Source organism: Anolis carolinensis, chromosome 1 (genome assembly GCF_035594765.1).
Source record: "Anolis carolinensis isolate JA03-04 chromosome 1, rAnoCar3.1.pri, whole genome shotgun sequence".
Lineage (NCBI taxonomy): Eukaryota > Metazoa > Chordata > Lepidosauria > Squamata > Dactyloidae > Anolis > Anolis carolinensis.
Genome location: NC_085841.1, coordinates 131,380,075 through 131,405,800, shown reverse-complemented (window position 1 = coordinate 131,405,800; position 25,726 = coordinate 131,380,075). Strand labels below are relative to the sequence as shown.

At 40.3% G+C, this 25,726-nt stretch overlaps 1 protein-coding gene across 2 annotated transcripts in view; it reads left to right on the top strand.

Annotated features, from left to right (window-relative positions):
- The window catches only part of trappc12 (trafficking protein particle complex subunit 12), a 59,362-nt gene extending 35,341 nt beyond the window's left edge, over positions 1-24,021 (top strand). For both annotated transcript variants that reach the window (XM_008118584.3, XM_003215486.4), the window contains exons 7-12: positions 3,381-3,453; positions 9,413-9,486; positions 16,755-16,853; positions 21,737-21,837; positions 22,959-23,046; positions 23,663-24,021. In XM_008118584.3, coding sequence (XP_008116791.2) covers positions 3,381-3,453; positions 9,413-9,486; positions 16,755-16,853; positions 21,737-21,837; positions 22,959-23,046; positions 23,663-23,905 — 678 coding nt within the window. In that variant the 3' untranslated portion in view covers positions 23,906-24,021. The remainder of the gene's footprint in view (positions 1-3,380; positions 3,454-9,412; positions 9,487-16,754; positions 16,854-21,736; positions 21,838-22,958; positions 23,047-23,662) is intronic.
- The last annotated feature ends 1,705 nt before the right edge of the window (positions 24,022-25,726 follow it).

Sequence of the window (25,726 nt, the reverse complement as noted above, 5' to 3'; positions counted from 1 at the left end):
TTGGGTTTTTTTTTTCAATATGTATGCATTTTTTTTCTTTCTTTAAATTCACATGCCATTTGTCACTTTGGAGCTCATCATAGGCTCCTTGAGTATACACAGTGTTCTTACATGATTATTGCTGAGTTAACTTTGAAAACTCTGATGAAGGTCTTTTTCTCAAAAGTATTTTCAAAGTCCAACTATACAGTGATCACCCCATTGTCTATGGTTCCTGATACATGCAAAAAACCTCCAACAACTTAGCAAGCCAACACTTATATCTAAAAAAGCTATGCTGATTCTTCTTTAATAAGATCTGTTCTACTTGTTTGCTCAACTCAAACATTAAGGTAACTCGTGTGTAATTTTATTGTCTTACGAGTTTCCCTTTTTAAAAAGTTATACAACATTAGCTACTATCCAGTGACCAGGTTAATGACTCAAGGTGCGTATTTTTTCTGTAAAATCTGCAGTTTCATATTTAAGAATTCTTGGATAGATACCCTCCTATGAGCTCCATAATCTCATCTCATGTCACCTCCATTTAACTTGATTCTTCAGAATCTTTCATCCAAAATAAATACATTAATGCAGAATAATGTATCCTGCATCTAAGAAAGTTATGAACAAAATAGTTAATTCAGTTTCTCTGCAGTCTCCTTACTTTCTTTTACCACTGCCTTCACTCCCTTGATGTCTAATAGTCCAACTGTATGCTTAGCCAGTTTTCTCCTTCTGATGTCTTCAAAAGCAAAAATAAACATTTCTTTAATGCTTTTAGCAATGTTCTCTTCAAATTCTTTTTTCATTTGCCTTATCAACTTGAGCTTCCTTCTGTTTGGGCAAGACTTCCATTGTTTGAAGGAAGCTTCTTATATTTTAAATCCGTGCATATATTATTATAGTATTTAATGTATTCTCAATGTTGTTGTTTTTTAAAGTTTTCATAGCATTCATTTTTATTGCACGAAATACATACTGGGCTTCTGTTTCTAGGAGGATTTTTAAACTGTGTAGCCTTTCAGTGGAGTAAATATGCAACCTATAGGCATTACCAGAACAAACCTCCTAGGAAAATCAGAATTGCATATTCCTCTCTTCAGGGGTCTCTGTAGAGCTCCTTGCTTTTTTAAAATAATTTTCATCTCCTGGTTTTGTTTTTCTTTTGGACTGCTGGCCTTCCTTACATAAATCAATATACTTTTGTCCTGGCCAGATGGCCTGGTAGGGGTTTGTCTTCAGGCAAACAAAAGTTGCAGTGTGGATATTAATTTATTTCCCCCCATTCGTTTCTGTTGAAATCTTGCTTCAAAAATCTAGCTGGGACCACTTAAAGATTGTTACTGGTAAAAGGAACAGTATAGCAGGCATTCAGTTGGTGATATATTGGTTGTTGAAGGAAAGAATGATAAAGGGAAACTGCACATTGTTCTGGTTCTTCTAAACCTCCAGTGATTATTTTGAGAGATTTTGCTATTTACAAAAGAGTAGTCTTCATCTCCACTATTGGCCTGACTAGTTTTTAAATCAACAGTCATAGACAGATTTCAAGTTTGTTCAATCTCCTTGGACCTTTACTGGAACTTCAAGTTCACTAACTAGAATCAGATCAAAAAGGAGCTTAAGGGAATATAGCTTGTAAAACAAGAGATGTAAATTGGGGTGAAATATTTATATTAATTTACAACTGGTTTACTGTGGATCAGTAACATAACAAGGATTCCGACATGACACTAAATTGTTCAGTAGAGCTCCAAAAAGATGCAGTTAAAATAAATAAAAACAGATGCCTTGTATATAAATCCTTGGAACACAAGGCCAGCCATAGCAGAGATGTTGTACACATTTATTTATGTTTCCTAATGTTGAACTACTGACAGTCAGAAAGCCTTTCTGAACTTATAATCATCCTGAGATCAGCCAGTAGATTCTGATCTTCCATCCACTTGTCCCTGTTGTTGTGGGTAGATAAAGGATTCACATGCATACTCTTTCCACAGACAACTATCAACCTTTTGAGATTGTACTGTCACAATAGGATCTCTCACATCTGCCCATCATATACAACATTAGGGCAGTGGTTCTCAACCTGTGGATCCCTCGGTGTTTTGGTCTACAACTCTCAGAAATCCCAGCCAGTTTAGCAGCTGATAGGATTTCTGGGAGTTGAAGGCTAAAACATCTGGGGGACCCACAGGTTGAGAACCACTGAGTTAGGGCTTCTATGTTCAGTCAGAACATAGAGATGGAATAGCTCTCCAAAAATGATCACTGCTTTGACTCAAATACATAATGAAAAAGTATGGTATTGAGATGTTTGATAGTTAAAACCATTGTTTTATTTTTCATAAGGAAATCTGGGTTCATTTTGATTGACTAAACAATTCATGTGATCACTTAGCTAAGATTTCTTTAATTAGTTGACAACCTTTTATGGCCTGTTTTATACATTGCTGAGTCAAGTTGTTGGTCCATCTCTACTTCTGTCCTCCAAATGATAGCAGATCTCCCAGGATGGCAGGCACGTGCCTTTTCAGCCAAGCTGCCTGAGGACCTTTTAACTAAAGATATTAGGGGGCCGCATAGTCAAAGCAATGGTATTCCCCATAGTAACCTATGGATGCGAGAGCTGGACCATAAGGAAGGCTGAGCGAAGGAAGATAGACGCTTTTGAACTCTGGTGCTGGAGGAAAATCCTAAGAGTGCCTTGGACTGCAAGAAGATCCAACCAGTCCATCCTCCAGGAAATAATGCCCGACTGCTCACTGGAGGGAAGGATATTAAAGGCAAAGCTGAAGTATTTTGGCCACATCATGAGAAGACAGGAAAGCTTGGAGAAGATCATGATGCTAGAGAAAATGGAAGGAAAAAGGAAGAGAGGCCAACCAGCAACAGTCTGTGGGTTTCTCTCACTCTCATAAACACCAGTAAAGCTGCTGCTCCCCAGCACTGAGCAGCAACCGTCTGTGGGTCTCTCCCACCCCACACAAACACCAGGGGATATGAGAAAAGCTTCAGCAAGCAGTCTCCTACTGAGCCCAGAGAGATCATCCCATAAATGCAGATTGTTGTACCATACTTATCAAAAATAAGACATCCTCTGAAAATAAGACATAGTGTGTCTTCTTGAGGAAAAATAAATATAAGACTGTCTTATTTTTGGGGAAAACAAAATATTTATGCCCCATTCTTTGTCTCAATGAAAAACCAGGGTATCAGCCTAGCCTCCCTTGATAGGATTTCCAGATAAAAAGAAAAATGTCCATTTTAGAAAGAATACTGCTTGAATATCTGTTTGCAGCAAAAACCAATTGTGGTAGATTCAGGTTTAATACACATGTTTCTGCTTCAAAATGGCATTAACATTGACAAAAACTGTTTTAAAACATTCACTGCAGATATTAGACAACCTGGAACATGGCTTAGCAGAAGATGGAAGCATGACTAACATTACCCAGGAGAACAGACAAGGTAGGTATCCCCTGAAGCCTTTTTTTCCACAGACCGTGGATTTTTATCACTTGCTCAGGTAACTGTCAGAAGTTCTCACAAGATTGCTCTGAAGCCGTTAAAACAGTGATATTGTCATTTATACAGCCTGCTCATCCTTTAAAGTGATGCACCTTGTCCTTTGATTGCTGGAATTCATTTCACAGATTTGCCTTTTATTTTGATCACAGCGATACATTAAATAAGATTTCCACTTCAGCTTTTAAAAAAGAAAATGGCTGCCATTTTAGAATGACAGATTTATGATTATAGCAGTGTGACTCTGAGGCACCGAAGAGACACGGAAAGAGCATTCAGTCTTCAAACTCGGCTCATTGTCTCCATCTGTCTCTTTCCCTGACACTTGAGCCTTCCTGTTTAGATCCAGGCTTGCCCTTTGAAGTGTCATTGCTTCTTAGATCTTTTGTTTGAAGAATCTCTGTTTCCATATTCTGATTGCATATTTTGTGGCATTTTTATATCGTCACTTTTCCCCTATGGGCAATAGAAACATAACTGAGCAGTTGATGGAAGATACTTTTGAACTCGCATCTTTTGCAATGTAACTGCACTAAATGTATGTTTTGTTCCATTTGCAGCTTTGCAAAAAAATAGCCTCTCATTTGTCTATAAATGTCTTGGTCCATTGTTTCAGTTCCCCTTTGAATCAACAACAACAACAGAACTTTATTTATATACCGCTCCATCTCCCATGGGGACTCAGGGTGGTTTACATATGGTAAACATTCTCTGAAATCCTTTCAGAAAGGTGGTGCATCTTTATTTTTCTTCTTCATCATTTTTGAAGATTGGTGTGCTTGACACATTTCTGTTTCACTGAACACTAAGTTTACTTTTTGAAGAGTTACATGAGGTCAGAGGACCTCTGTGGTCAAGGCATTGCAAGATGCAGTTTGACATGTTCATTTGGAAATCCCTGTGTAAAAACAGTCTTGTGCCCCATGTCTCAGGTTATTCAATAGATTTTCCCTGGTTGAAGGAGCACTTGCTTTCTCTACTCATCCTTCCCTTCCCATAAGGAAAATTGCATTGCATAGACAGCATCAGCTCTAGTCTCTTAGATATGGTTATCATGAGTTTCTATGGGCAAGCAGATGGTGACTGATATATGATATATGTTCTTTATCGCAAGAACTAGCACTAGTAGGGGGGAACTGGTGCCATTTTTGGAGTCAGCACGCCAGAAATAGGGCTAACATTTCAGGCACCAAAGTGTGTATTGGCCTATATTACTTATAAGAAGAAAGGGATAAGTAGAGAGAAAGCAGGTGGCCCTTCAACCAGGAGTTAGTCCCATTGATCTAAAAGAGACTGATGGCACAATCCTGTGCTTGCTGAATGTGTATGGAATTTCACCTTTATCATAGAATGTGTTTGGGAATGTGTATAATGGAATAATTAAGAGGAATAGAGTTCAATCACAAATGCTTCGTGGAACCATAGTATTTGTTTTATTGTCCATGTTTCGTGGTGCCACAGCAGCCTTAAAAGTCTGTAATGGGGAAATGTGAGATCAACTGCATCCCATTCTGTGAAATTTCAGGGGCAAAATGCTTCTGGGCCAGCTGATTGTGGAAACTGACGAAGTAAATGAGATAAAACCTGGCTAACCAGTCAATACGGCAACCGAAAGACCTGAAAGCAGGACAGTTTCTGCCATGCATGTGACAAAAGCAACCCAAGAACTATGGTAGTTGTCACCATTCCTGCTCTTTGCCTCCTGCACAGCATTCCCTGCAGCACGCAGGATACATTTTGATGCACTTTGGCTAGGGATAGTGGAAGGCTCACTGGTAGGCAATACTCCTATATTGGGGGAAAGACAGTACGTAGATAAAATTCTAAACAAGACAGCTCTCATTTTGTGACACTGGCATGCCACACGCTGCTTTGCTTCAAATGGCAATGATCTCAAGTCTATGTGCCCACCGGCTTCCTTCCCAGTTTCTTCATCTCTTGACTGTTTGGTGTGCCAGTGTTCTTGAAATACAGAGTGCATGCAAACATCTCCAAGCTTAGCCAGTGAGGGCCAATAGAAAGTAGATGATTACCACTCTTTTCAGAGGGTGCATCTACACAATAGAATTAATGCATTTTGACACCACTTTAACTTCTATGGCTCAATCCTATGTAATCCTTGGATTTGTAGTTTGGTGAGGCATCAAAACTATTTGGCAGAGAAGAGTAAAGACCTAGTAAAACTACAACTCCTGTGAGTGAATAGCATAGAGCCATGGCAGTTTTTAATTATGTCAGAAGCGAATTGAGAACATACTGCAAGTCGCTTATGGTGTGAAAGAATCGGCCGTCTACGAAGACATTGCCCAGGGGACGCCCAGATGTGTTACCATCCTGTGAGAGGCTTCTCTCATGGGAAGCTAGGGCTGGTAGACGGGAGCTCACTCCATCTCATGTATTCAAACTGCTGACCTTCAGGTCAGCAGTCCAGCCAGCACAGGGGTTTAACCCATCGAGCCACTGTAGCTCCGCCATGGTAGTTAAACTGCATTAATTCTACAGTGTAGATGCACCCAAAGTGAAGTGTTGGTGGCACCTGGAGCCAGGACTGAGACAGAACAGCCAGCTTAATGAAGCATATGCTTAGCGTATGATGGATGTGGCATGCTCTTCTTTAGAGCATTAGATAAATACATACAGTAGAGTCTCGCTTATCCAACGCAGAATGTTGGATAAGCGAATATGTTGGATAATAAGGGGAGATTAAGGTTATGATTTTTCAAATTAAGTACCAAAACATGTTATACAACAAATTTGACAGAAAAAGTAGTTCAATGCACAGTAATGCTGTGTAGTAATTACTGTATTTATGAATTTAGCACCAAAATATCACGATATATTGAAAACATTGTCTACAAAAATGTGTTGGATAATCCAGAACTTTGGATAAGCGAGACTCTACTGTACATCCTAAATTCTCACTCACACAGAACTTAGCCTTCTAAAATTACTCCAGTGTTGTGGGTGTTAACTATCAGGGTACTGATTCCTAGAAATGTTGGGGTTTTTAAAAAGTTGTTATGTCACCCCATTGCCTTTTAAGTCATTTGCTGTCTCCTGGTCACCCCATCTTGCTCTTCTTGCCTTTCCCCCACCATGCAGCCCTGTTGTTTGTGTCTGCCTGCTCTTTCTGTCACTGCAGCTGCTTTCCAGAGCTTAGCTTCAGGAGGCAGCCAGCAGAATATTTCGTGGTGGTGATGGAGGAGGAGGAGGGAAAGGGGGAGAGATTGAGCATCTGCAAGAGGTTATTATGCGCTTGGAGTGCAGCAACATTACAGCTGCCTGTCTGCTTAATGCCGCCCTGAGGACACTTGTAGGGACTGTTGGCATCTTTTCCAGAGTAGGTCAATCAGATCAGCTCCCCTACCAGGGGCTTTGGTATGTATGTGTGGAGCTGCAGGGATTTTTTTGTATATGTTTTTGTATGAACTCCAGCTGAGGGGAAGCTTTTATTTATTTACACGCACAGGCACACACGCACACGTTTGCCTTGTGAACTATGATTGGAAATAGCTTCAGTACTTCTCTCTCTTTCATTATCTATCTATCTATATATCCGCACTCGTATAGCTTGTGAACTGTGACTGGAAACAGCTTCAGTTCTTTATGAGATTAAATCTGCAGTATAATTTCCCTACTGCTGGTCTGAGTAGGTGTTGCACAAGCCAGCTTGTTGCTCTGCCTCCCCTTCAGAGCAGGGCAGGGGCTCTCGTTCTCCATTTGTTCAGTGGGAGGAAAGAGATTTAGCATTGCACCATTTTCTTGGCAGCATTTTCCTTTTCTGCTTTTTCCTTGCACTTCTCCTTGGAAGACATCAAGTCCTGCAGCTGCTCCACAACATATAACTCACAGAGAAGCAAAAAACAAAACAAAAAAAAATGATTATTTGAAACAAATACAGAAAGAAAGGCGCTTAAATTAAGAACTCTAAATAATACCAATAGTTGTTATGTAACATGACAGTTATTGTAATTAGAAAAGAGCATATTCACTGTTGCTTTATTTGTTGTTATTGCGTTGATTTATTAAATGGGGGTTGGTTCTTGAATTGTCATAATGGTGCTTGCTGACTTTGATCTCATACCTGTTTTCCTGACATATTTTCCAGTAGCATCTAGTAACTGTTGAAAGGTTTTGGGCAATCTCAATCAGCTTTCTGCCATTTTTAGAAGGATCAGATGGTTTAGCAATCACATTGGCTATAGTTTTTTATGAGGGGAGGGGAGGACGTTCTTTAGGCTAGGGACAAAGATAGATTTATTATTTTATTTTTAAAGGCACTACATGCTAGCCTGAGCCTTAAAGGAATGTCAAGGCATCCTTTTGAGTTGTTCTTAATAAATAATTCTATGCTGGTTCTCAATGCAGTTATTAGAAAAACAAATCAAGAGGCAAATGTGTATAGTTATTGGAAAGAAAATATTGTGTCAGAAAATAAAAATTGTGAACCTTTCCTGACTGTTGTAATAATTCGGTTATACTAGGATGGGCAACTACATTGGGAGCAAGGTTAAATTCTGTGACTCCCGTAGTGAATGATTTCCAGCCCCAAATCAGATAGAAAACAACTGGAAGCCACTTCTGGTTTGAATTCTAGGCTTTCAGCAACATTTTCAGCATGGGAGGGTTGACTTCGGGCAATGTTTTCAATGCCACTCATGGAAGCTTCTGTAGTTTTATTTCTTTTCAGGGATGCAGGGCAGTTTTCAGCCTCCAAAATTCACTTTTCAGGGGCCTTGTGCTCAACTGCACAACATGAATTGAAAGCTCTGCACTCCTCCCTTTCCCCACACTGAGGCTCTGGGCCCTTCCACACAGGCCCTATATCTCAGGGTCTGATCCCAAGTTTTCTGCTTTAAACTGGACTATAGGAGTCTGCATTGCCAGAATCTTGGATCAGATCTTGGGATATAGGGCCTGTCTGGAAGGACCCTCTGTGGGCCTCCCTTTCCCCACACTCTTCATTTTTACCGTTCTTGCATTGACTCATATCTCAAAGTATTAGCACCAGGTTGAGTGGGATATCAACCTAAAAACAAGTAAAATTACCACCTGTTCTGATGTGTTGATTCAGAAGTGTGTCACTAGATGCAGGTGACTTTTACCTCCATGTAAGTGTGCCCTAGACACCTTTCAATTCAAATTCCAAACTAGATTTTAGCTAGCATTCATGTTGTAGCTTAAAAGACTCCTTGTGTGGGCTGTGCTTTTTTTTAGTTCGCTTTAAGTGGTGAAAGATCTGCAGAAGCCATTTGTTCTTTCCCATCAGCAGCCTGTCTGCAAACGGAAGGAGTGAGAGTTTGGCTGTATATCTATGCATCTGCCTTCAAACCCCATGAGCTCTAATAGTGTAGGGGTAGCAGACTGGCTTAGCAGGTATTCCTACCATCTCATAAGCCAGAGGCAAGAGTGCAGGACCCCAGACCGAGACAGTCCTTAAACCTTCATGCTCTGGTTGCAAAATTAAATTTTAAACTTCACCGGTCAGTTTGAGGAGGCTGTATAGTGTAAATTTAATCACTTGAATTATTTGATTGTACACCAGTCGTCATACTTACTTTCTCTTTCTCTCTCTGCGTTTTGTTCTGATATTGGAAAATGGATGCTGCCTTACAGATTTGCCTGGGCTTAAAGCTGAGAGGTCATTTTCCAGCTTTGTATTATTGCTTCATTTATTCCGGCAGTCTGTTCCTTTCACCAATCAAGGCTCTCGCTATTGAGAGGGTGCAAGATTTTTTTCCCCGTGCAACATGGCAGGATGTTAGAAGCACTGTGCTCAAAATGCAGGGATGTTAACGAGGGGAAATCGTTTAAATCAGGATGCATATGACTGATAATTGATGGCTAGGGAAAGAGCTTCTAATTTATTTGTGCACATTCACAAGCTGCTCTCGTTTTACAGCCTCTATTCAGCTGTGGAGGTCACGTCTGGGCCGGGTGATGTACTCCACCGCAAACTGTCTACTAATGATGAAGGTAGGTGGATGCAGTTGCTGCAGTGTTACCATATTTATGCGAGTAGAATGTCAGGAGAAGCTGAGGCTGGGTTCAGTTTCTGGTTAAAACTGTGGGGAATAAAGCTGGGTGCTCTTACTGAAAACATGTTAAGAGGCCAAGCAGCAACAATGCAGGACATGCAGTTTTAGGCTTCCACTCTACTGCAGCTAGAACGGCTTCCTCTCACATTTACCTCTCGCCCAAGAACTGTTCTGCTTGCACATATCAACACAGTCACTATTAACATTTTGCTTTTAAAGGATTTAAAATGCTGCTTCTTTTGTTATGGGTGCCTGGCTGTTCACACTAAGCCTCATGTAATCCATATACCTGCAAAGGAAGGAAGGGACATAGGAGAATTGTTCTTCCCCACCCCCTTCCTTAGTCTGAAAGTTATTTTGTTTTGTTTTCTCAGGTCTTCAATTTCTTTCTTCTGTGTTTAGAAATAAATAATAGCCAGTACTTCCTCAGGGTTGTCAAGGAGTCCTGGGAACAAGTATGTCTCATTGCTGACTTTAGAGCAAGAGTAGCAGAGGGGAACAGTCTGGAGCATAGTGCTTCTTCATTAATTCCTTGTCACCAAAAGTCCTGCCAAAATGTGATCAGTCCTCCAGCTCCTTTCCAGATGCATAACTCCTCATGTTGATGTTGTGTGCTTTCAAGTCATTTCTGAGTTACGTGATCCCAAGTCAAACTTGTTTCTTGACAGAATTTGTTCAGAGTTTCCCCTCGCCTTCCTCTAAGACTGAGAGGATGTGAATTCCTCAAGGTCACGCAGTGGGTTTCCATGACCGAATAGGATTTCAAACTCTGGTTCCCCAGTATCCTAGCCTAATACTCAAACCACTGAACCAGGTTGGCTTTTATTGCTCGATGTTTTATTGTTTATTCATTCAGTTGCTTCCGACTCTTTGTGACCTCATGGACCAGCTCACGCCAGAGCTCCCTGTCGGCTGTCCCCACCCCCAGCTCCTTCAAGGTCAAGCCAGTCACTTCAAGGATGCCATCCATCCATCTTGCCCTTGGTCGGCCCCTCTTCCCTTTTCCTTCCCTTTTCCTTCCCCAGCATCATTCTCTTTTCCACGCCTTCCTGTTTTCTCATTATGTGGCCAAAGTACTTCATATTTGCCTCTAATATCTTTCCCTCTAGTGAACAGTCAGGCTTTATTTCCTGGAGTGTGGACTGGTTGGATCTTCATGCGGTCCAAGGCACTCTCAGCATTTTCCTCCAACACCACATTTCAAAAGTGTCTTTCTTCGCTCAGCCTTACTTATGGTCCAGCTCCCACATCCATAGGTTACTACGGGGAATACCATTGCTTAAACTATGCGGGATGTTCATTGCCCATGTGATGTCTCTACTCTTCTCTATTTTATCACGGTTGGTTATTGCTCTCCTTCCAAGAAGTAAACATCTTCTGATTTCCTTGCTGCAGCCTGAATCTGCAGTAATCTTCGTGCCTAGAAATACAAAGTCTGTCACCACTTCCACGTTTTCTCCCTCTGTTTGCCAGTTATCAATCAGCCTGGTTGCCATCATCTTGGTTTTCTTGATGTTTAACTGCAACCCATCTTTTCACTTTCTTCTTTCACCTTGGTGATAAGGCTCCTCAGCTCCTCCTCGCTTTCAGCCATCAAAGTGGTGTCATCTGCATATCTAAGGTTGTTAATGTTTCTCCCAGCATTTTTAACTCTAGCCTTGGATTCATCAAGCCCTGCATGTTGCATGCTGTATCCTGCATACAAGTTGAATAGGTACGGTGAGAGTATACAACCCTGCCATACTCCTTTCCCAATCTTGAACCAATCTGTTGTTCCATAGTCTGTTCTTAGTGTTGCTGCTTGTTCGTTATACAGATTCCTCAGGAAACAGACAAGGTGACTTGGTCTCCCCATACCACCAAGAACTTGCCACAATTTATTATAATCCACACAGACAAAGGCTTTAGAATAGTCAATAAAACAGAAATAGATTTTTTTCTGAAACTCCCTACCTTCCCCCATTATACAACGGATATTGACAGTTTGGTCTCTCTTTCCTCTGCTTTTTCTAAACCTAGCTTGTACATCTGGCAATTCTCGCTCCATGTATTGTTGGAGTCTACCTTGCAGGATCTTGAGCATAAGTGCCACTGTACAAAGATTTGAGCATTCTTTAGTGTTTCCCTTTTTTGGTATAGAGGGATATAAATTTCCCTGCATAGTGCCACTCAAACAAAAGCCATTGTGTAGCTCTTTTATCTTTCCTTTCTTATGCCCTATCTACACTGCTATATAATCCAGTTTCTGATCTCAAATTCTCTGCTTTGAACTGGATCACATGGCAGTGTAGACTGCTAAAATCAAGTTCAAAGCAGATAATCTGGGATCAGATACTGGATTATATGGCAGTGTAGAACCAGCCTTAGATGAGTGTTTGGGGGGAGGGCTGGACACAAAGATTGGACCTCCTGTAAAGTATTAGTGAGGCCCCTATGACTTGCTTCCTTGTAGTGCATTAGAGTAGCTCTTCTGTTACCAGGATTTAAAATGCAATTGCTGCTCAGGTCAGGTATTTAATGAAACAGAGTATGGTGCTATCTTGTCTTTTGCCTCAAAAAGCAAAAGGAAAATAGTTTGGTCCAGCCCTGAAAGTGTTGCTATTCCGATGATCTTAAATACATGAGGATGGAAAGAATCCTTCATTCCAAATACGGAATAGTAACATTGTGCTGAACAATTTAATAATCATTGTGGCTTTTCAGGAATCATACAGTAGAAGTACAGATTTCTATAGACATTGATTCTCCATTCAACCTTACTCCTTTCCTTTGTATTAAAACTCTCTTGTGTTGTCGAAGGCTTTCATGGCTGGGATCACAGGGTTGTTGTATGTCTTTCAGGCTGTGTGGCCATGTTCCAGAAGTATTCTCTCCTGATGTTTTGCCCACATCTATGGCAGGCATCCTCAGAGGTTGTGAGGTATGGATAAACTAAGTAAGGAAAGGAAAGAATATATATCTGTGGAAGTCCAGGGTGTGGCAAGAGTCCTTTGTCACTGGGAAGCCAGCATTAATGTTTCAGTTAATCACCCTAATTAGCATTGGAAAGGTTTTTGTCTTTTGCCTGGGGGCATCCTTTGTTAGTCATTAGCTGTGCTCTGCCCTCAGAGTGTTGGTTCCCATCCACTGTTTTGATTTTAGAGTTTTTTAATACTGGTAGCCAGATTTTGTTCATTTTCATGGTTTCTTCCTTTCTGTTGAAGTTGTCCACATGCTTGTGGATTTCAATGGCTTCTCTGTGTAGTCTGACATGATAGTTGTTGAAATGGTCCAGCATTTCTGTGTTCTCAAATAATATACTGTGTCCAGGCTGGTTCATCAAGTGCTCTGCTATGGCTGATTTCTCTGGTTGAATTAGTCTGCAGTGCCTTTCATGTTCTTTGACCCTTGTTTGGGCGCTGCGTTTGGTGGTCCCTATGTATACTTGCCCACAGCTGCATGGTATGCGGTAGACTCCTGCAGAGGAGAGAGGATCCCTCTTGTCCTTCGCTGACCGTAGCATTAGTTGGATTTTCTTTGTGGGTCTGTAGATAGTTTGTAGGTTGTGCTTCTTCATCAGTTTGCCTATGCGGTCAGTGGTTCCCTTGATGTATGGTAAGAATACCTTTCCTCTGGGTGGATCTTTGTCTTGACTCTCATGGCTTGTTCTTGGCCTTGCAACTCTTCTGATGTCTGTGGTGGAGTATCAATTGGCCTGTAGAGCCCAGTTTAGGTGGTTTAGTTCACCTTGGAGGAGGTGAGGTTCACAGATTCTTTGTGCACGGTCTGTCAGGGCTTTGATTGTGCTCCTTTTTTGACTTGGGTGATGGTACAGTAATTTGTGTAATTTACTTACACACACACACACTTAGGCATGTAAACACTGCCAATTTATACTGTGTGAACCACATGATCTGTGAAAGAAGTGGGCATGAATTTTAATTTCTTTGTATTTTACCTCTTACTAGGAGAATTCCGATTAGCACACAATGTAATTTAAGATTACTGAAAACATTCCCATTAATATTTTAAATCACAGAAGTACAAATAAATAAGAATTACATTTACTTCGGGGTTTTTGCTGGGTAACTAATGATTCTTTGAAATAAAACATTTAGTTGTCAGCATTGATTTTCTGTTGTAGGTTAGGATCTTCTGGAATCTGTATCAAGGCCAATCAGTCCATACTTCTTTATTTATTTACTATATTTATACCCCACTCTTCTCACCCCAAAGGGGACTCAGAGCAGCTTCCAAGAGGGCAATATTCAATGCCACACAAACAACAACAGATACAATATACATAAATATAAAACATTAAAATCATAACATATTAAAACATTACATTAATACAATATTCCCTCACTTATCGCTGGGGTTAGGTTTCAGGACCACCCACAATAAGTGAAAATCCGTGAAGTAGGGACACTATATTTATTTTAATATTTATACACTATTTCAGTAGTTATACACTATTTTAAGTCTTTATCAACCAATATTGTGTTGATAAATCACCTCCTTCTCCTCCCGTTGCTGCTTGGGCTTCTTTTCTCTCTCGTTGGATTCTCCTTCCTCCCTTCCTTAGGCTATAAATTGTAATTTTTTATTATTTAAAATAGTTTTGTTGAAAATCCACGAAACAGCGAATCCGCGAAAAGTGAACCGCGAAGTAGTGAGGGAACACTGTACATTAAAATCTGCTATTAAAACCACGGAAATACAAAGTCATAGCCCAGGGGCCATTCTAATTGTATTACACTTACTTCATTGCTGCCTATTGCACTGCCCATTCTCCAAAGGCATGGTCCCATAGTCACATTTTCAGATTCTTTCTGAAGGTCAGGAGGAAGGGTGCTGATCTAATTTCACTCGGAACGGAGTTCCACAGCCTTCCACCTTCCAACAAAACCCTTGCTTGTTCATATTAATTGAACTGATTTTGGAACTAGTGGATCTCTAGTTTTAAAAGGAGTCTTGTGCTCTGGTGAGAGAAGGCATAATTGGGTAAATTAAAATTTCATTATCAACTGAGCAGTAAGGAAGAACTATATTACTGTGTTGTCCCTTTTAAAAACAGATATACTAGTTAAGTCTTTAGACTTGAGGACTAAAAGCTGCAAGATAATAACCATGCACAGGATGGCTGGGCCAGGGGAAACCAGACAGCAGCTTCTCAGTCAGTGTAGAACAGTATTTGAAGATAGTATATCTCATTTTTAGGAACAAGTTTTCAATAGAGAGATAAAACTTCAAAAGGTTGCTTGTTATTAACTTCTCAGATCAACAGTACACTCCTGTGATTTTGTCCAGGCATATTTCACCACACAAGACTAATTGGAATATAATTATGTGAACAGTTGTATGTTTGAGTATTGGAAGATAAGATTTCCATGTTAGAAATACACTTTTGCACACTCCTTTGCCGTATTTTTCCTTGTTCTTTTTGCAGAGAGATCCAAAATAGACTATTGGGCAGAGACTTGTCTTTGTCTCCATTCCTTTTTTTCTTATAAAACAGGCATATGTAGGCATATTGTATGACTACATGAGGTTGATTGAAAGTGTGCCTATATTACAGTCTCTCCATATTTAGAAAGCTAACATGTTGGAAGTCTAGTTCATTCCAGTAAATAAGTAAAAATTACGTTTCTTAGCATATGTTTGCTTCCAAAAACACTGAAAACGCTTATGCCTGCAAGAGAGAAGAATACCCTACATCATTTTTAGCCCGCTTTCAGATGGAAATCTTTTGAGAATACTGCCTTACATGTGAACACAGTACAGATCAAATTGCTTTTGTGAAGGTTTGCCTTTCAGATTGCATTTAAATATATTTTATTCCTTTCACATTTCTGGCTATTAAGGGAGCCTAAAAAGAAAGATGGAGGAGGAGAGGGCAAAGAGAAGCTGGATTTTAAACTACTTAAGATGAGAAAGGAGGAGAATTGGCTGTCCTAGGAAGCTGTGAGACTGATGCCTAAGGACTCTCTTTTGATTTACACTCTCTCTTCTAATTTAAAGCAGACATACAACATAAATCTTGTTTAAATTATGCGGCAGTAATAAGAGCATGTCTCTTGCCGTAGTTCCATAGCAGCAAAAAGAGCCTGCTGCATTCATTTGTGTTAAGACCCATTTCACTGATGACCAGATTAGTATACGCATAAACAAGACTCTTGAGGATGAGGCGCTACACCTTGGTTACGTTTTTAATCCCATTGATTTCATTGAGATTCAGCATATGTAAGTGGGATTTAAAGTGCATCTTAAATGGTCTCCTGGATCTTCTAATTTGCCACTCTTACTCAAATTTTGATTTATCTTAATTGACTTGATATGATTGCTGCGCTCTTCAGTAGCAAAGGGGAAACACCCCTTTGCAACAGTTTGGTGGAAAATTCCAGCAAGTCTTCTTGAAAGTAGAGTCAGTGCTGGGACCTCCTGTCTGGCTTTACTGGGACTGTGGTGAAATGTAGACAACATGGTTTGTGGAGAAAAAGATCAATGTCAAAAACCAACAGAGAGCCAACTGCATATATGTAATCGTATCTTCAGAAACATTACATTGGAGTTAAAACGGAGAAATACTGTATAATCCCAGCTCATTCACTAAATTCCCAGTATCCTTCAACAATTGGCTATGGTGGCTGGAGCTGCTGAGATTTTGCAAAACAATATATAGTGGTAGTGGGCTACACTGTTCTACCCCAGGTGAGACGGGAACAGAAATTGCAATATTCACACTTGCCTCCAACAGACAAGAGTTCTTTCTCTCACCCTGAACTTCCACAGATATATAAAACCTCCCTTGCTTAGTTTCCAATATACTTCAGAAGCTCTGAGGATGCCTGCTATAGATGTGGGTGAAACGTCAGGAGAGAATGCGTCTGGAACATGGCCATATAGCCTGGAAGACTCACAGCAACCCAGAAAAATATGTCTTCCACTTAGCTATGGACCTTGTTGTGGTCTCCTCCCTTGTTAAAACTGATAGAATAAAATGCAGTCCTAGTCTGGGGCAGACTCTTTCATTTTAATTTCAAATATGGTTGGTATTATTTCAGTTTTAAATAAGGCTTGTGGCTTATGTTGTTTTTGTCAATCTGCTTGTCATCTGTGCGTTCAGGTGTTCTTTAAACTAGGCAAGAGAGCACAGAATCATTGCTGACCTTGCAGCCCGATCTTTATGTGCTTCCTTTTTATATTTGTATTTCTCTTGCCCCCTAGGACTATGTGCTTGCTGTGGAAACATATCACATGGTCATCAAATATTACCCAGAGCAAGAGCCACAGCTGTTGAGTGGAATTGGAAGGATTTTCCTGCAGGTATATGCTTGATTCTGAATAAAACCAAGTGACAGCTCCTCGTGATCACAGTAGAACAACTGTTTGTGTGTTTTAAAAATTGCCAGTTTGTGCATAGAGGGATGTGAGGATTGTACTGTTTAATGGTGGGCAACCAACAGCTAAGTCATATTTCAGGTTATGATTTCAAACAAGTGGCTAACTGAACAGAGTGCCAACTTGGACGCACCATGCTTGACTATAAAATGTGTAAAGCAGCATGCAGACAACATCTTAATTCTTTTTCAACATCAGATTTATTCTTTGCTTGCTTTCCTTGAAGATTTAGATTGCTATTCTGCATAGAGCAGAATGCCACAGCCACAATCGATATGGCCAGACAATGCTGAAATAAGAGCCTCTGCCTTGTTGAAATTATATAAAATACTGGGTGAGGTCTGCTTTCTAGAGACGGGCTCTCACACTTCTTGTAAGCTATCTTGCATTGCACTATATAATAAAGGGAAACCCAGTCATTTACATATGAAACATAATAAATAAGCCACCTACAGAATACATGAAAACAGATGAGTGTTCCATTTCATAAGTTGCTAATCAAGATGAATGTAAAGTACCCCGATATCCACCATTTCATCCAGTTCGTGTCATTGTTTAACCTGTAATTGCAAGCTTTACTGGGTGGGCAGAATTGATTAGTGGTTCCCAGACCAAGCCACCTGGATAGCTTGTTGCCACTGTCCTGGCATAGTTCTTAAAGCAAAGATGAGGCATATGTGGCTTATTAGACAGTGAATTAAACGTGAGACCCTATGACTCTCCACCATGGAAGATGCTGGCTAGGGGTGATGAGAGCTGCATTCCAGGCATCTGGAGAGCCACCGTTCCTACCCTTACCTTAAAGATTTGAGGTATAGCTGGTTCAGCACAGGCCCAGCCCTACTTGTTTTGCAGTTGCTACCTTCCTCGACACCAGTTTCAGGAATCCTACCTACCATGAGAAGAGATCTATGGCAACAACAATAGGAAAATGTGGGTAACATTAGTTTGCTGTTCAACAGATCAGAAAAATCTATGTTACTGACAGAGCTGCTAATCAGACAAATATGCTTCAATAGTTAGCAGGGTAGGTTTGGACTTGGGCCCTTTATAAAACTGGTGGGACAACCTATTTTCTTCACCAATGGAAGCTTCTGAGAAAACCACCATTTAAAATTACCTATTTATTAAAAAGCATTTGTAGGCCACCTTATATTGGGCACAAAAGAAATTAAACAATGTAAAACAACAAATGAGGGGCCGCAGTGGTACAGCAGGTTAAACTGCTAAGCTGTAGAACTTGCTGATCGGAAGGTTGATGGTTTAAGTCTGCAGACTGGGTGAGCTCCTGTTGTTAGCCCCAGCTTCTGCCAACCTAGCAGTTTGAAAACATGCAAATGTGAGTAGATCAATAGGTGCCGCTTCGATGGGGAGGTAATGGCGCTCCATGCAGTCATGCCGGCCACATGACCTTGGAGGTGTCTACGGACAATACAGGCTCTTCGGCTTAGAAATGGAGATAAGCGCCAACTCCTACAGTCGGACCCAACTAGACTTAATGTCAGGGGGAAACCTTTACCTTTACTTTACCTAAAACAACAAATATATGCAACAACATAGCGCATACTTTTTGTGTGCCCTTCAGGTCATTTCCAACTTACGGTGACCCTAAATTAATCTATGACTGAATTTTCTTGGCAAGATTTGTTTATAGGGGGTTGCTTTTGTCTTCCTCTGGCGCTGAGAGAATGGTACTTGCCCAAGGTCCCCCAGTGGCTTTCCATATTTGAATGGGAATTCAGACTCTGGTCTCCACTCAAACTATTATGCTATGCGGGCTTGCAGAGAGTAAAAACATTTTAAAGCTAAGACAGCCTCAAAGTTCAAGCAAAATAGAAAGGTCTTTACGTGGTATACGTGCCAAGCAAGTCTCTCTGGGGAGAGAATGTAATGACTGAAGTTTCTGCTTATTGCATCTGACTTGAGTGCGACCATGGAAGAGGTTCTCTGAAAATAACTGAGTTCAGTGTTTTTGACAAAGAGAACAAAGTAGTCCTTCATGTATTCCAGTTCTAAGTCATGAAGAGCATTAAACATCAACATTTTCACACTTAGGCTGGGATGTGGCACAGGCTGGTTAGCAGCCAGCTGCAACAAATCACTCTGACCAAGAGGTCATGAGTTCGAGACCAGCCCGTGCCTACGTCTGTCTCTGTTCTATGTTATTGCATTTAATGTTTGCCTTATATGTGCAATGTGATCCGCCCTAAGTCCCCTTCAGGGTGAGAAGGGATGAATATAAATACTGTAAAATAAAAATAAAAACTTTGTTTTGCAATATAGATTGGGAGCCAGGAAAAATAACAAAACACTGTTGTATTATTTTTCTTATCAACCAGTTCCATATATTAGTCTTATGATCATAAATCCTGGATTAACCAGTTTACAAGAAATCAAACGTTTACATTGAATTACTAAATCAGAATAGTGCATCCTACTATTTCTATCCTACTAAAGCCCCTCAAATTATTTTGTCAATATGTTGTCTTCCAATTCTATGCCTACTCACCTGGGAATAAATCCTGTTAAATTCAGCCTGATCAAATGTGTATGGACTTCAATTGGAAATCTTAACTTAAAAACAAACACGGTAACTTGGTTTTCTTCTAATAACAACATGTATAAGTTGTCTATGAGTGAAAGATTTTAAATCATGCTCAATTGTAAAATAAGAAATATCTAGAGAAATTCCTTGTTCAGAAAGGATTTGTAGGTCATCAATAAATGTAAGAGAAGTTTGCTCTGGATCTCAGCGGAGTGCCGAAAAGAGCAGAGTTCACTTCCTGGCTGTGCTCTTTTGCTCTAAGGTCCGTCAGAGGCAGCGTGTGCTGCCAAGGCAGCCTTCCCAACCTTGGGGAGGATGCAAGGAGAGTGCCTCATGTCTCAGAGGAGCCATCTGTCTGTCCAATTCAAAGAGCAATGTTAACAGGCTCAGAAGGGAATCTTGTCTTCTTCAGTCTTAGCGGTTGTGGAGGGCCTTGAGGGAAGAAGGATTATTGGATATTCTTGAATTAGTGGTTTTACTGTCAGAATGGGGCCTTTTCCTTCAAGTGCCGTAGAAATGAAGACAAAGCATAAGAAGCCCTCTTGGCTTACTTACATAACCTTGAACAAGAGCAGCTGGAAATGTTGCTTCTTCCGTGAAATGGTTTGGAGCTGCTGCATCAGAGATACTGTCTTTTGTTCTTTGTCAATGTACAGTTGCCTTGTACTTTTGGAAAGAGAGCTCGCCAAGTCATGTCTTAGGCAATTTGGTCAGTGGTGGAGAGGAATCCCAGTGTTGTCCTGAAGTGGGGAAATAAGAAACAATAGTCTTTACAATAAAATTCAGTGCAGCCGCAAAACCTTATGGATTAACGTTTCTAACAGGGGAAGTCAGAAAGAAGCAATTTTCAACTCGCTGTGTTAGTCTGTTTCAGTAAAACAAGAATCCACTATACCCCAGCCATGTGTTTGGATGTTTTTAGGGAACTGGCTGCAAAAGAGACTAGTTCCTTCAAAAAAGCTGTAGTATGTGTATTGGAATAGGGGCCTGGCTGCACAGTAACTTCTAACACTCTGAGAGCCAGTGAGTTGGTAGATGGTAGGGTTGTATAGAGGAGATCCATAGTCACTGACCCAACAGGATGAATCCAACCTCCAAACAGCATTGTTGAAAAGCTTCTGGGTTTCTTGTCTGTCTGGGACTGTGAGAAACATCTGAAAGTCCAACTCATTCTTCCAAGCAGCAGCCTAGCAGCTCTCAGCCCTATCTTGTATCAAGGATGAAATAAGAGTTGAACAGTACATTTATCCGGGGGGGGGGGGGGGGGGGGAACATGCTTGCCAGCAACACTTTCCTCCCTCCCTCTGTCATTTCCTTTCTTCACTGCACACAATAGGTTATAGTGGAAACTGGGTTTATTTTTCTTCCCTCTACTTGACCATTTATATAGGCCACTGAGCTTTCCATTACACAAAGAATTCACCTCTTCTGCCCTTCAGAGATGCCAGTCAAATTAAGGGGATGCAGGGACATTATATAAACTACAAATGCTGTATAGACTATTCAACACATCAGGCTACATGAAACTTCAGGTGTATACAAAGACTCATTGTTTTAGTCTATGGATCTGCACTTGCTCCTTTTTTGATCTGATGCACAGCCATCTTCAGTTGAGGAGCAACTTCATGCTTGCTGTTCCTAACTTCAGTGCAGATTGCTGATTAGTTGGCTTCCATGGTTACTTTCAGAGCAGTGTTTCAAGGGATGTTATCCCCAGAGAGACACTGAGAAAGAAAGTGAGAAATGAGTGGAAGAAAGGCAAATGTATGTCAAAAGAAAAATGCTTCCCAAAGTGATAGATTTGGAGGCCATTATGTTTGTGTTGACTAGGGTACAGAGAGGGACTACTGCATGTTGATGGTGCTACATGATGTTGGCTTTGGTGGGTACATACCCTTCCTTTTCATGTTTGCAATCCTTAGTTTCTTTTTCTTTCATTTTTTAAAAATAGATCTGGATTTTGATTCTGCAATAATTCTTTTGAATGAAAACAATCAGAAAGAGAAGTCAGAACAGGGCAAGATAACATTTTCAAGATCTTTCTTTGATTCAGAATGTTTAGCTGGTGTTAACTACTTTGTGGAATGTAGTCAGCCTTTTATTCCACAACTCTGAGGGCCTTATACTGAACTAGATATTGAATTAAAATTATTATTTTAAGCAATATCTCTCTGACCAGTTTTTTAATCATAATACTCCTTGTGTATTGTGTTACTTTGTTGAGTTACTTAATGTGTTGTGTTGTCCTTACTTTTATCTCCAGATTGGAGACATTAAGATGGCTGAAAAGTATTTTCAAGACGTTGAGAAAGTGACTCAGAAATGGGATGGACTGAAGAACCAAATTATGGTTTTAATGAACAGGTGGGAAATGTAAAAGCTAAATTAAACTTAAATGTGATTTTGCAACGAATGCACTGTGAACATTTAAGAGGCCCTCGAGAATATTCTTTCTCTTCAGTTCTCTGTAATGTAACTACAGCTGTCAGAAGGAAGACTGATTGGCATCTACCAGCCCATGAGATTTGTATGACATGATATAACCATGTTATCTTGGGTTGATGAAGTTGTCCCTTCTTGGTTTAAAAAGAAATCTAGCTTTAGAAATATTTCTTGTCCATTACAGACTTGTCTCTTCAGATCATTGTGTATGTTTACTTGTGGGATGGTTTTGCAGACAGATGTTGCAGTTCTAGCCAAACCTGTTGGGTCAAAGGGATTGGGCCTAGTATTATTCTCAGCAGAATTCTAGTTATACAAAAGAAGAGAAAAATGGAAACAATTTTCACCCATTTCTTTCTATTTCCATGATTCTCAGACAAACTGTTGCTTGTAGTTGGCAGATCCTCCAAAATAGCTTGGGTGATGACATTTGATTTTTTGTGAGGATGGGATCAGAAGAAATCAGTAAAAATCAGCACTTAACCCTCTTTCTTCAGTGGGGACCCTCCATTCAGATTCTGTTTCTTCTCTGAATGAAATACTGTGTTCATGAAAAGTCCAACTCCAAACCTCATGTGCTTATAACTAGTCAGAATAAAATTATTGAAAAAAGACTAGTTTGCAAATCTAATTTTCTAAAGGACTAATTTTAAGATTATGTTTAAAATTGTGAGTACAATAAATGTTTTTGAAAGCACATTCAAGTATTCTATACAAAGAACTAGAAATGGTTGCAGCTTCCTGTTAAGTGTATAGCCTTTGGCCAACTTATATTTATCTCTTTTAATGTGTGAAGTAGTCGAGAACAACTTGTATAATCAGTATAGCTTTGGTTTGCATTTTTTGTACTTGTATACCTAAATAGTCACTTACAGAAACATAATTTTAAGTTGATTCATGATGATCAGTCAAGAGCCACTTGCATTTTGAAGGAAACCAGGGTGCTGTTCCCTTTGTCATATATTTATTGCTTTTTGTTTTCTCAAGTAGCAGTAATTTTATGAAGGAGCATGTGTTCTCTCTCTCTCTCCATCTTTCTCCAGAGCATTTCTGCATCTTGGCCAGAATAACTTTGCAGAAGCCCACAAATTCTTTACAGAAGTTTTGAAGATTGACCCATCAAATGCTGTGGTAAGAAACAACTGGTTTATTAAATGTGTGCTGTCCTTTTGAGTTGGTTCCCAAAATGCTGTAGAAAGAAGAAAAACATACACGCCACTCCCAGAGTTTAGTAAACAAAAATGCATAGAGAAGAGTTAAAACCACCAGATTCCAGCTGGAATGACATAGATGTTTAGGTAGCTCATTTGATTGCTTTATCATGATCCTAGTTTCTACTGTAAACTACTCTGAATTGAATGGATAAAAGCACCATTCATGTTTTATAGATCAGGGATGGGCAGATCTCCATGGGACTTTAGCTGCCATTGTGTCCCAGCAGTGGCTGTGTTGCCCGAGGCTGATAGGAGTTGAGAGCTCAACAATATCTGGAAGGCCCTGAGTCATCCACTCCTGGTGGAGGATGACAGTCACCTTGAACTTCATGAACTCCTCTGCCTTATCTAAGCAAACAGGCAATATTTGTAATGGCTGGCACTCTGGCAGGCTGTGACGAAAAGAGAGGACACAAGCCTCTCCACAGTGTCAAGAATATGACAGGAAACCATCTTACCATGTGGTGCCATTTTTATCTTGAACTGTAACTTCTAGCTTTATGAGTAAATCTAATGTAATTTTTTGTCTCCAGGCCAACAACAATGCTGCTGTTTGTCTGCTTTATCTGGGGAAACTGAAGGATTCCCTCCGGCAGTTGGAAGGGATGGTTCAGCAGGACCCTAAAAACTATCTCCACGAGAGCGTGCTTTTCAATTTGACAACTATGTATGAACTCGAGTCTTCTCGCAGCATGCAGAAGAAACAGGCTCTGCTTGAGGCGGTGGCTGTCAAAGAGGGCGACAGCTTCAACACACAGTGTCTCAAGTTAGGATGAGGCTGTCCTGTTCTACTTTGGAGGGAAGAATCTCATTTCAGAAGTTGTACATACTCCTCCTAATCTGTAAATGTTCCTCTAGCTGCAAGTGCAATAAAAAGCTTTTTTAATTATGAGCATATGGTAAAATTGCTACAGTGTAAGAGTTTATACGCTGGTCTGTTTCAACAAATCCTGGCTATCACCCCAGGGATTTTGTGTTGATCTACAGCCAACTTCATCCCTGCAGTTATTGCCAGCTTATAGGATATACAAACAATCGCAATTATTCAGATGGGTTTTTCCTCCCTGCAAATAGCAGCGTATTTGAGCTAACTTGTCTTGATGGCTTTTGTTCGAAACACATTCAGGGCTTAGTGATAAAATGACACCAGCTAGACTCATTGCATGTGTATAATTGGAGGACACTGGGCGGCAGAGGGAAGAACGCTGCAATAAAACAAGAAATTATGAAGACGGGCTCTTTTGTTCAGCTTCCCACCCGCTCCCACCAAAGCTATGCATCCAGTCATTGTTTCTTGAAATCTCAGCAAGCTACTCGAAGCACATCCATGTAGTTATGTGGCATAGTCCATTCACCTTGCTCTGGAAGAACTATGCAAGCCGCAAACAGGAACTTGCCACCAGTACTTTCCCCGCAACATTCTGGGGAGCAAAAAACAATGAGCATTGTTATTAACACTTGAATCCTAATTACCAAGCCTCCAAATGAGCCTCACAATTTTCTGTTTTCTTGGATGATTAGAAATGCATCAGGATGTAGCCAAGTATTTCAGAATAAGCCAACTTTAGGAAAGGACAGAGTTTTATTTGCTGTGCCATGTATCATCCTCAGCCTGGACAAAACTGATTAAAAGTAATGTTTGATCATTACAAAAGCAGGCTCTAGAATAGAGCACAGCAGTGGTTCTCAACCTGTGGGTCCCCAGGTGTTTTGGCCTAGAACTCTCAGAAATCCCAGCCAGTATACCAGCTTTTAGGATTTCTGTGAGTTGAAGGCCAAAACATCTGGGACCCACAGGTTGAGAACCACTGGATTAAGGCAATGGGTTAATGTAGAGACAGAAAACATACCGACCTCCAGACTGCAAATCGCAGCAGCTCTTGCCAATATAGCCAAAGGTTGGGACAATTGAAAGCCACAGTAAAAAAAGGTCCTGAAGCACCACATAATTTCCACCTTTGGGCTCCTGACATCCCTCAGTATAATAGTTCATAGTATAATGATCCCACCCCAAGTGGCCTATTAGTTAAAATTAATGATACTATGTCTTCTGTACATCTATTCGCATTTTGTGATCAAATATTTATACCGAGGCATTCTAATAGTATTCATTGACATGGCTGTATGGCTAGCCCTAATATTTTTGCTTTACTGTTTACGTTTTTTTCCACTTTTTATTATTACTCCCTTTCTTCTACAGCAGTAGTTCATACACCTTAATGAAGTCAGTATTAAATTCCCAGGTGCCAGAATTACTATGCTTGTTATAGTTCACACTGTGAGTGACCTATGAGTAAAAATTAGTGGCACTTTGAATTCCCAGGTATCAGAATGGTTTGTTTTAAATAGCAACATTTTGTTCCAGTCAGCCTCTCCTGAGCCAGGCTGGTCTTGGGAAGGCCGCTTGGTCCACAAGGCAGAAGACCTTTCTTCTTCAAGCTGTTTGACTGTTTAGAAGCCCTTCTGTTAGAACTTGAAAGCAAGCTGTAATTTCATGCAGTCTCATTCTGTTCTTAAGCCAGTATAAGAGAGGGGGTTTCTGTCAATCAATCACACTGTTTTAAAATCTCTCTCGCTGGGCATTTGGAAATGTGAAA